General features: G+C 39.5%; 1 protein-coding gene across 1 annotated transcript; it reads right to left on the bottom strand.

Annotated features, from left to right (window-relative positions):
* Positions 1–4,389: 4,389 nt before the first annotated feature.
* On the bottom strand, positions 4,390–10,739 carry LOC308094211 (C-type lectin domain family 4 member M-like). Its single transcript, XM_080440723.1, has 6 exons — positions 10,639–10,739; positions 7,980–8,069; positions 6,490–6,702; positions 6,266–6,399; positions 5,462–5,565; positions 4,390–5,120 (listed from the first exon to the last, which is right to left on the bottom strand). Exons 3-6 carry the CDS (start codon positions 6,689–6,691, stop codon positions 4,979–4,981), a joined length of 582 nt encoding a protein of 193 aa, XP_080296849.1. The 5' UTR covers positions 6,692–6,702; positions 7,980–8,069; positions 10,639–10,739; the 3' UTR covers positions 4,390–4,978.
* Between the last annotated feature and the right edge of the window lie 1,470 nt (positions 10,740–12,209).

Genomic DNA, 12,209 nt, shown 5'->3' with positions numbered 1-12,209 from the left:
GTAAGTGAGAGCAGAGCAACATTTCAGGTATATATGCCCGACACTTTTAGGTCAGGTCCATAGCAGGATTCAAATCACTTCCTTTCATGTACAATTAAAGATGCTGCTCAGGAATGCATACTGATACTGTGTCCCAATTACGTTACAGTTCCCCCAATTTTGCAGCACCTGCTCATTTTCAGCCCACCTGGTCTTTTTTAGGGTTGTTTTTTTTTCAGTTTGGATGACAGGCATCTGGAAATACCTGGTTTTGTCTGAAGAGCCTTTCACAATGCCCTAGATCCATCAATGCAGGGCCATTGAGGCTCATTGTGTGCCTCCATTAACTGTATCTATGGTGCGAGCTCACAAAGGGCCAGCTTGAAGAGGGTCACTGGTGCGTGGGTCCCGACCATAAATCTGGTGCAGTCCAAGAACTGAACCTCCCTTGTGCTTCGCTAATGGCGCTCTAATCGCTTGTACCACTATGTGGGTGGGATGGGGTGGGGTTAGCGGGAATGGGACAGCAGAGCAGAGGGAAGGGGAGGGGGAATACAGCATTACTCATTTGTTTCCAAGCCCCGAGACCAATGAGCTTGAACTAATCACTCGGCTTTTTGTCTTTTCCAACAAAAGTGTTTCACAAGAGCACAAATTGGCCAACCATTTTAGAGACACTTCTTCCGTTAAGATATTGATATTAATCACTGTCCTCATACCCTCTCTGGCACGGTGATAATACCCATATGAATAAAATATAGGCTGGTGCATGAGGGATGGTCAATCCACTTCCTCGGCAATGCTTCGGGATGGATCTCACTGTTCCCTCATTGTTGAACTGGGTCAGTACCTTCTCACCTCTGTGCTCACGCTACAGAAACAGATGTGGGCTTAGAGAGAATTTCCACAGGCATGTGATATTAATGCCCCCATAAAGTGGGGAGGAGCCTTTCTGCAATAAATTCCTACCATGGATATAGGTCTGTAATGCTGTTACAGTGCTAAGAAGCAGCCCCACAGTCATTATTGCCAGTAATTGCTTCCTCTAGGATGTTTACAATATTATAGCATTGCTTACAGCATGGAGAATATTAAACCTGAGGAAGAATGGCCTGATATGGTTCCTTGAACGTGCGCATGCGCACACACACACACACACACACACACACACACACACACACACACACACACACACACACACACACACACACACACACACACACACACACACACACGCTCATATAGTTGTTAACAATGTTTAATGAGCACCAACAACAATTACAACAGCACAGCAAGAACAGCATTTATTTTCCATGACGCAAATACCAATCCACGGGAAGATATTTAATGGAACAAAATGTGGAATTAGATTAATTACATAAATGATTTTGCTTTATGTTGAGAGGTGGGTGGGTGAGCACACAATTCAGGGGTGACGTCATGCCCTTATTAGTCGAGCTGGCCTGACCTGTGTCATCCTCTCTCTCTCTCCCTTTCTCTCTCTTTCTCTCTCTCTCTCTCTCTCTGTGTCTCTTTGTGTGTGTGTGTGTGTGTGTGTGTGTGTGTGTGTGTCTCTCTCTCTCTCTCTCTCTCTCTCTCTGTGTCTCTCTCTTGCTCTGTGTGTGTCTCTCTCTCTCTCTCTCTCTCTCTCTCTCTCTCTCTCTCTCTCTCTCTCTCTCTCTCTCCCTCTCTCTCTCACACCCACTCACTCACTCTATTTGTCTTATCTTTCCAGACTAACACCATTTTGAATTAATCGTGCACCACTGTCTCTTCGCATCAAGGTCACAGACTGTTGACTGTCGGTTTAATGCTGACCATGAGCACTTTGTATGCTGAGCAAAAATCCCCTCCAGCGTTGCCTTGTGGTTACAGGTGTCCCCTAATATGCCTGCGGGGGGTCCGGGGAATGGCCAATTACATGCTGCTCCAATATCATTTAAGTTAAGCTGATTTAGGCTTGCTCCAGTGTGTGTGTGTGTGCACGGTTTCTTAATCTCACAGTATCTCGTCTGTAGATTGGGCAAATTATTCATGCTCCCCTGCAGACTTGTTCCCCAACATTCCTTTCTTCTTCAGCCCTGTAGGCAGCTCATGCAGAATAGCTCCCAGTGGTGTGTCTATGGGTGTCCTCTATCTGTTAAGGAGGCGTTCTTATTGGCCTCCCTGATGTTTCCTACCACACACACACCCTCAATGGAACTCCTTCCTCAACCAACTGGCTCCCACAAATGTTGGCAGTTTCGAGCAGTGGTTTTCAACCTTTTTTTTGCGTCAAGGACCCCCAAATTGACACATATTAGCCCACGGACCCCCATTTGAAAAGATATGCCAGGGACTCAACCATTTTGATTTCTTGGGGGGGCTTAATCTACACTGTATCATCATCATTAGTGTCCATTTAACTCTGAGAGTGTACAAATGGAACCAAATGGACCCGTAAGGGTCCAATTGGTTCCATTTGTACACTCTCTGAGTTACAGACACATAAGAGTCAATTTGGTTTCTAATTATTAATTTGGCTGGGGACCCCCTGGAACCCCTTCCAAGGACCACTGGTGGTTCCCGGACCACTGGTTGAGAACCACTGGTTTAGAGTAACAAACTTCCACTGCCCACCATATGGGATGTGTGTAATAATGTGTCATGGTCATACAAAAGTAAAATGTTGTCAAATGCAAACCGGACGTGTTAATATACTAGAATCATTATCAGAGTTGCCAACTCTGCATTCTCTGAAATTTTAAATGGTGACATTTGCACGATTGGGTTTCTATTGCTCATTTGCATGTCATGTGCCCATGTAGAGAAATTCAATTTGTTGGAGATTGGGATTTGTTGGCACCCGGATACTATAGTTTGTGATAGGCAGGCTACTGACTGGACAGTCTCCCACACAGAAGTGCGAGATCAAATGGAGAGGGGAGAGGGGCTAGGTTGACATTAACTCCCAAGAAAGCCTGAGGTAGGTCTATCAATCAAATAGTGCACCTCTAAAGGCCCTTGCACACAGAGTCTGATGAAATTCTTTTAGTGGTCAATCAGTTTTTGACGCATCTGGAAAAAATCGAACTGGGCTCGATTGAAAAAAATCAAATCACGTGGATCTTGGGATCCACGTGGGAATGGCGTGGCTCCATAATGTGGATCTCAGACATCATGTGACATCAGGCTGATATGTGAAAACTCGGACGGATCGGACGGATCCGTCTTGATCACTTAACTAAAGAGATAATATTATGTACCGATTTTTGTGATGTTTGGACAACATTTGTAGGAGTAATATAAAAAACAATTGTTTTGCAAAAATCGGCCTCCTGGTGGCGCTATAATAGGGCAATGTTGAAAGCATTTGTTCCTCAACGTAGTGCGAATGTATGTGCAAAGTTTTCACCGCAATCGGACGCTGCGTTCATGATTTGCGGAATTTTGTTAAAAACGGGCCACTCCTGCAAACTTTAGATGTCAATCTTCATCATCAGGATGGAAAATGAAAAATCTAACAGAGCCGTCTTGATCACATGTGTACCGATTTGCGTGAAATTTGGATAAATTCTGAAGGAGTAATATCCAAAAATGTGTTTTCCATAAGTCGGCCTCCTGGTGGCGCTATAAAAGGCAGATGTGAAAAATGCAGGGCAAAGGTTTTTTCTTGGCTTCTAGGGAGTGCACATATACAGTTTTACACCGATCGGTGCAGTTATATGTAAAAACATGAATTGGCTTGTTATAGCACGACCATGAGGCTGATTTGAAAATGTTCAAGTGGCATTTCTTCCTCGGCCTAGTGAGAATGTGTGTGCAAAATTTCACGGAAATTGCATACTGTGTTCATGATTTGAGGCATTTTGTTCAAAACGGAGCACTCCTGCAAACTTTGAAAGCCATTCTTAGCCAATCAATATGGAATATGAAAAATCTATAAGACCTATTTTGTTTAATGACTATAGAGATACTGTGTACCAATTTGCGTGATGTTTGGATACAATCTGTAGGAGTACTGTCAAAAAATGTTTTGCAAAAAGCGGCCCCCTGGTGGCACTATAACAGGCCCATTTGGGGCAGAGGTTCTGAATTGGCATCCAGGGAGTGTGTGTGCACAGTTACGCTGCGATCAAGCCAACAGTGCCGGAGATTAGCTGTCCACAGACGGACGGGGCGACGGACACACACACACACACACACACACACACACACACACACACACACACACACACACACACACACACACACACACACACACACACACACACACACACACAAGGACGGACGGACAGGGTGCAAAACATAGTCTCGGCCATGGCTTTCGGCCTGGCGGAGACAATAATGAAGAGACCATATTTGTATTGCACCTTTAATAAAAGAAAATAGGCAGCTCAAAGTGCTTACATTAAAGAGAGAATTAAGAAAAACTGGAAAAAATATTAAAAAGACTGCCCTTTAACTAAATAAGGAAATATTTATATAAATGTTTATGTCACAGTGCATATTTTGTACAATTGCAAGGTAGACGAAACAAAGCAAACACAGCCATCAGCTATACCAACCCACCAGCTAACTAATGCCAAGAAATACATGTGTCAGTTTGTAGTCGACTAGATTATTTTGGTTGATTAGTCATTTTGTTTTAAAGCTTTCTTTCCATGACTATTTGTTGAAAGATTTTGAGTAGACCTCTTTTAATTTCTAAATATAACCGTTTATAGCCGATAGCTGTGAAATCAACATGCAAATTCTCCGCCTCACCAACCTGAAAAGGCTGCTCTCTTCATGTTTGTAAGTGGCAAATATATGAAGTCATCAAATTGATCAGTCCCAAGTTCTTATGACTATTAGTCTACTAAGGATTTCTTTAGTTGAGGACAGTTCTAGAGTGCATATTGGGTAGAACGGCAATGCAGACAAACCAGAGCAAACATGCAGTACAAACTACCACAAACACCCATCATGTAGCTGTACCAACACACCAGCTAACTAATACATTGTGAAAATGATGATTTCAGCACAGAACTCTTTCACAGATCCAGTTGTTAGTTACAGAACATGATCTGTCATTCCATCCATAATCCAATAACTCAACACAGTCTTGTTCTGTATAAGAGTCTATTGCAGCGTTATTAGGCTGAGAAGATTTCCAGTACCTGGAGAAGTAGGAACATTTAATTAATTACAGCATCTTTAAAAGGATGTTTTTCACACACAATTTGTGGTCCAATTAATTTGCGGCTAAGATTGTAGAATATATATATATTTTTTAATTTAAATTTAATGATGACTAGGCCTATATAGCCTACAGTAGAGTAGTAGTAGCTGCAAATAAATTGGAAAATGAAATAGACACACAATGTATTAATACTATTGTGTGTTAGTATTTTATAACAATTAATTTAGAAAAAACGCGGAAATATGTGAAATGTACTTAAAATGTTTGTTGAAATGAACAAGAGAAGAATGAAGGTAAAATTAAAAAGATAAGTCTTACGTTGGTGTGGTCAGTGGTGTTCCATCCACCCACTTAAAGGATTGTTCGCTCGCTGCGTCAGTCAAACCCAGCCATACCGTCATCTTGTTACGTTTAACAAAGTCCTGGACAGAAAAGCTGGTGGTTACTGAAGTACACACTGTACAACACACACACATGCACACACGCGTGCGCGCGCACACACACGCACACACGCACACAGATCAAAGGTAAAGTTATAAATGCAATTTTTACCTTTTTTATTAACCCTAACATTTTAGGGTTAATATTAACCCTTTATTAACTCTAACATTTTGCATCTATAAGCTCACAACAAAATTGTGAGCTTGTATATATGCTATTTTCGATGTGCGACACCCATATACAACTAAGTATAAATCAGGAGTAACTGTAACCTAAGCCCTAAACCTAGCCTCGATCTGAATCTTTTCCTAATTGCAAGTATAACTCCCCAAATCCTTTTTAACCATAAAACAACCATTTCTCTTGTGAGGACCAGGAAAATTTTTCTCACAATTGTCTATTTCTCACATTCATACTTGTGGGACCTTTGGCCTTTTGAAGTATTGTAATACAAGCACGCACACGCACACACACACACACACGCACGAGCGCGCGCACACACACACACGCACGCACGCACGCACGCACGCACGCACGCACGCACGCACGCACGCACGCACGCGCGCGCACGCACACACACACACACACACACACACACACACACACACACACACACACACACACACACACACACACACACACACACACACACACACACACACACACACACACACACACTACCTGTTTTTCTTCGCTCTTTATGACAATCAGGTCTGATTGTCTGTCTCTACACCACTGTCTGCTCTCCTCCCAGTTTTTCTTCTCAGTAGAGATGTAATAACACAGACCATCTCCATATGTAAATCCATGTGGTTCTAACAATAAAACAATAATGTTAGTAATGTTGTTTTCATTTGCTCAGAATGAAAAACAAAACAAAACAAAAACAGTGATGTCTCACTCACCACATAGCGTCCTCTTCGTGCAGCCTTGCTCTACAGCTAGTTTATTTCTGCTGTTCAACTGGTCAAAACTGGTCTGCAACTGCTCTTTCTGTTCAGTCAGGTGGTTATATCTGGTCTTCAGCTGGTCAAAACTGGTCTGGCATTGGCCTTGCTCTTCAGTCAGGATGCTGTTCCTGGCCTGTAGTTGCTTTTTCTCAACCATGTTGGAAAGATCTGTATGGAAACAACATACAGATATATATGTATATAAATATATATACATTCAAACCAGACTGGTGTCTTTCTGTGTGGAGTTAGTATTTTCTCCCACACAAAAAGAGTAAGACATGCATGTTTGCCTTGTTCGGGACAAACTCCTGTCAGTGGCACCGACTTCAGAGTTGGGTCCCTGGGCTCTGCTTAAAGGAGAATTTTGGACTAAGTTTTTCTTACCTTTTCTATGATGTTATGATATTTTAGGATGAATGATAGAGTAGAAAAATGTCATAACTCCATCCCGGGTCCGCCACAGCTTAAAACGTGCGCGGATAGGCCTTACGTTACTCACATATTTGAATAGCTTTTTTTTATGTTCATAGTGACAGAACACTATGCAACCAAAAAAAAAAAACCTAGTCTCGCTAGACGAGATTGAAATCTCGAGATTTCAATCTCGTCTAGCGAGACTTCTGTTTATTGTTTTTTATTTTTTATGTTTTGGACAGTGTTCTGTCACTATGAACGTCAGATAAAAAAAAAAAAAAAAAAAAAAAAAAGCTATTAAAATATGCGATCTAACGCAAGGCCTATCCGCGCACGTTTTAAGCTGTGGCAGACCTGGGATGGAGTTATGATTTTTTTCTACTCTACCATTCATCCTAAGATATCATAACATCATAGAAAAGGTAAGAAAAACTTAGTCCAAATTTCTCCTTTAATGGCTGCCCACTGCCCCCAGTAAGTTAAGGGTCAAATGCAGAGGAAGAATTTGCAATAAAGTATAGGAATAAAGTATAACTTCATTTTTGTTGGAATAATTTGTGTGTCCTTCATGTTAATCAATTGATATCAATATGGTTGAAAATAAACTTTGTTCAGCACTTTGTCTCTGGCCACACCCACACTATGTCAACCCTCCTCTCACCAACACCAGTGACCATGAGAGTTAAATACACTCTAACAGTTGAATGAGTTTATCATTGGTAAAAGATTCTGTTCAAGTGGTGAAGTGAAGCTATTTCAACTAAGGAATGAGTTTACATTAAGGACCACCAAATTCAACTTTGGTGATCCCTAGGGTTGCTTAGTAATGAATGGGAAGTGTCATTCTTTTCAATGGTTCCTTCCTATTAAGGCAGACAGTTGAGCCCAGCTCTCTAGCTGAGGTCAGTGAGATCAGAATATGACTTTAATACCACTGCTCAATTCTCACTGTTCTCATTGTCCCACTGTAACCTTCGATAAAAAATATATATATTTATGCTGCAGCTACACATTGTTATGAAACTTACACAGATAGACTGGTCCTGCAATGCTGATGAGAGCTAGAACAGCACAAAGCAATCCAAAACACTCTCCGATCCGCCTGTACCGTCTTATGTCTGGAGGACACACACACACACACACACACACACACACACACACACAGTGAGGAAAAAGGGAGTGAGATCAGTTTTGCATATGTTTTTTAAGCAAGTCAGTTAAAGTTAAAAGGTTTTTGTGTGAGATTTTTATTTGTGATAAAATCCATAGAAAATAAATTGTTTTTATAATTCCAGTAAGACAAGATCTCTAAGTTGAACATTTAAAAAAGGCTAAATGTAACATAGCAACAAAAAAAGTAATGTTAATATTCTGTATAATATTGGTTGACATTATGTTTATACTGAGCTCCGGTGGTGCAGGGCTAAAGTAACTGTCCACCACCACAGAGTCTAGGGGTTTGAGTCCACCGTGGTGCTTCTGGCTTGCCACATGTCTATACAGCACAATTGGCTGTGTTCGAGCCTTCGAGGAAGGGAAGTCAGGCAGGGACGGTGAACTGTGTTGCTGCAAGTACTCCTATAATGTGCCTCTGTACTGAGAAATGAGTGTGCTTAAAGTCCTGATACAGCAAAATTATTCATAACTTTTTGTATAGTTGCAAATATTGCTTTGATATTGTGTGGATATCATGTCACAAAATCCCAAGGCACACGACTTGTCTCAGAGCCCACCAGGGTTCCTCGACACTGTTTGAGAACCACTGGTTTACAGTAGGCTACTCTGCTTTATCAACATCAAGTAACTATAAACTTTATAGGAGGATGTACATTACTTTATAGTATAAAGTAACGTACATCCTCCCCTGATCTCTTTATCGTTAGTCAACAGTTAGACATAGCACAGACAAATATTAAATTACTGCTTATACAGCTGTAATCAATACGGGGCTGATCGATTCTTTTCTTAGCGTATTATTCAATTGAATAATTGAAAAATCTACAGATTTTTTATAAATATATAAATTGATTCATCTTAAGCCTTTGTTGTACAACAATGTTGTACACAAATAGAGAAAATAGCCGATCTACAAGCTCACGATGCATTGTGAGCTTGTAGATCTGCTCTTTTTGCTATTTGTAAAAACTGGAGGTGAAAAAAACTCAATCTCCCAAAAATCTATTATTTGTATTAAAATCGATTATCAATTAGATTTTTTTTTGGTAGCACTTGCTATGCATCCCATGTGTATAACGCATTATGTACATACTTATAAGGCATTGTAATGCTGATCATAATCCGTTATAATCACATTTATAAGAGCTTATAAATAATCATTATGCTTTATAACCATAACCATGACACATTATAAAGCTTATTATAATGACTTATAAGTTCAAGTATAAATGGATTGTATTATGCTTATAACACGTGATTATTACAGTTATACATATTCATAACAACGTATAATGCAATCATAACACATTATACAACATGTTATAATGACTTATAATATCAAGTATTATAATACTTCATAATTGCTCCCCACTTTGTAAAACTTGCTATGCAACCCAAAATGTATTCTCATAGTTATAATCCATTATAATCAATAGATAATGCTCTGCTATAATGCATTATAATCACAGTTATAATGCATTATAAGGCATTATAACAGTGATTAAAATGCGTTATGACAGTGAGTATAAGGCATTTTAGACATTATAATACAGCATTATTAAATGATCTTAAAGTAACAAATTGCCACTTATAATAACTTATGATCATAGTGTAATGCATTATAACAGTAATTATAATGCATTATTACAGTGATTTAAAGGCGATAAAAATGTAATAATAACATCTTATAAAATGATCATAATGTTACAAATGTTCACTTTATAATAACTTATAATCACAGTATAATGCCTTATAAGTGATAATAAGGTATTATAAACGTGATAAGGATAAAGGATAATTCCTTTTAACAGGTCGTTCATGAAAGTCCTTGCGGTCTTGTTTCCAATGAGAACCTGTGAGCAATTGGGGTTAAGCGTCTTGCTCAGGGACAAATTTCATATCATCGGCACATATGCTGGGATAGCCTGGAATCGAACCTGGGGCAACCAGGGCCAGCTGGTTCCCTAGGCGGGCTCACTAACCACTCAGCTATGGCCGCCCCTAATAATAAGTGATAATAAAGCCTCATCAAATGATCATAAAGTAACAAATGATCGTATTATAATTCATTATAATAATGCATTATAATAATTATGACACATTATAACAGTGATAATAAAGCATTATTAATTGATTATAATGGATTATAACTATGAGAAATCATTTGGGATGCATAGCAATTGTTACCAGTTTGGCAGCATTATGAAGTATTATAACACTTGATACTTATAAGTCATTATAAAATGCCTTATAATGTGTTATGGTTATGGTAATAAAGCATTATGAGTATTTATGAGCTCTTATAAATCTGATTATACAGGGTCATGAGAAGATTATAATGCCGTATAAGTATGTTCATGATGCATTATACACATAGGATGCATAGCAAGTGCTACTTTTTTTAAAATTGATTAAGATCAGTTTGATTAACTGTTACACCCCTAAACAATACCCATGCCGGTATAAGATGACAGAGGGTTATCCCAGGGTTGGTTTGGTAACATGTCTTACCAGACTGCAGTATCTGTGAATCTTTCTCCTGAGCTGTAGGTGTAGTCTTGATCTCAATATTCGCGTAGATATCGTCATCGTCCTGCTCTTGGAGCTCAATGTTTCCATATTGTTCTTCAGCCACAGCCATTTCTACATTTATGACTTTAAGTCATCTTGCAGGTAGTTGACATGTTCCACCTCTTCTCATCACACTGAACAAACGAGAAGTGTTGTCTTTCTTTTATTTCTATGCCTCTCTTCCTCTTTTTTTGGTATGTTCTGCTGTCATGTCTAAAAATGCTTTGTTGCAAAAAGCATAAAAAAATACTTTTGCATAGCTTTTGTGAAATGATGACAGCAGGATTAGTGGTGTTTGGAGAAGTTGGTATATGCTCTGACTTTGAAGGTGGCCTTAAATTGATAGTGTACTCAAAATGACAAATGATCATGTTTATTATACGTACAGTACTGTATGGTCTAATAATGTACGCAAAGTCACTTCACTTCTACTGCGGCTAATGCAGGGTTCCTCAAAGTGGGTTCCATGACGACAGTCCAGGGTGCTGCGGAATACTTTGATAATATTTAGAATTGACCAATATGACTTATATACATCAAGTAATTCCAATCAGTTCTAAATTAAAAAAGATCTGTCTGATACGGTTGAACTGTGAGATCAGGAGGTTCCTTTTGAGAAAAAGGGGGTGGTATGAATCACCATGGAGGAGGGAGTTTCTGTCTGTAGGTTTTCTATACAGATTGTTTTTTAAACTATCGTTGTCCTTGATAATTAAAATGCCCAAAAAGTTCATCTCTTTTGTGTTGACAGTCAAGGTTGCAACGAGGCCTCTGTTACTGACCAAATGAAAAACACATCGTCCAGGTATCGCTTCCATATAGAAATGTACTGGATGAATGGATTTACCTGGTTGTTACAGATCACTTCTTGTTCAAATAATCCCACATACAGCGAGGCAAAACTCAGGGACATCCTCGACCCCATGGCCACTCCTGAGATCTGCAGGTAGAAAGTGTTGCCAAATAAGAAATAGTTTGAAGTGAGCACTTCCTTGATGAGGCCTATAAATTCTGTGCTTGTCAGACCTTCTCTCCAAAAAACAACTAGCCTGCAGGCCCCCCTCAAAAGGTACATTAGTGTATACTGATTCAATGGCCATAGTTAGTAAAAAACCTGTGTGTCCTCGATCTGATCAATTGCTTTAGTGATTTTAATGAACTCCACAGAGTCTCTGCATGGCGTATGAAGGTAATGGCTAATGGCTGTAAAAAAAATATCTACAAAAGCTGTTTTTTTTTTCTGTTAAAGTCCAATTGCTGAGATAATCGGTCTTCCTGGGGGAGTATCTGTGATTTTTTTCTGCACTTTAGGGGTGTAGAAAACTGGAGTAATGGGGAAGTCCACCTTCATAAAAACATGTTCCGATTTTGTGATCATCCCTTATTCTGATAGATTATTCAAACAGTTGTGGATACGCTTTTTTGTCTGTATAATAGGGTTATGATCATTTTTGGGCGGTGAAACCGCCCCTATAAGTGAGGTTTGGAAAAATGTACAAATATCCTGCGCT

The sequence above is a fragment of the Gymnoscopelus braueri genome, assembly GCF_963280865.1.
Source record: "Gymnoscopelus braueri genome assembly, chromosome: 10".
Classification (NCBI taxonomy): Eukaryota; Metazoa; Chordata; class Actinopteri; order Myctophiformes; family Myctophidae; genus Gymnoscopelus; species Gymnoscopelus braueri.
The sequence above is the reverse complement of the archived record's forward strand: the minus strand, read 5'-3'. Positions and strand labels throughout refer to the sequence as shown.

What these genes read in the sequence shown, in the direction of transcription:
- LOC308094211 (XM_080440723.1), bottom strand. Translation starts at nt 6,691, where the DNA reads ATGGTTGAGAAAAAGCAACTACAGGCCAGGAACAGCATCCTGACTGAA. An exon ending in TAAAGAGCGAAGAAAAACAG is followed by an intron (nt 5,566 to 6,265) that starts GTAGTGTGTGTG and finishes TTTTCTGTCCAG; the next exon opens with GACTTTGTTAAACGTAACAA. An exon ending in ACACCACTGACCACACCAAC is followed by an intron (nt 5,121 to 5,461) that starts GTAAGACTTATC and finishes CTACTTCTCCAG; the next exon opens with GTACTGGAAATCTTCTCAGC.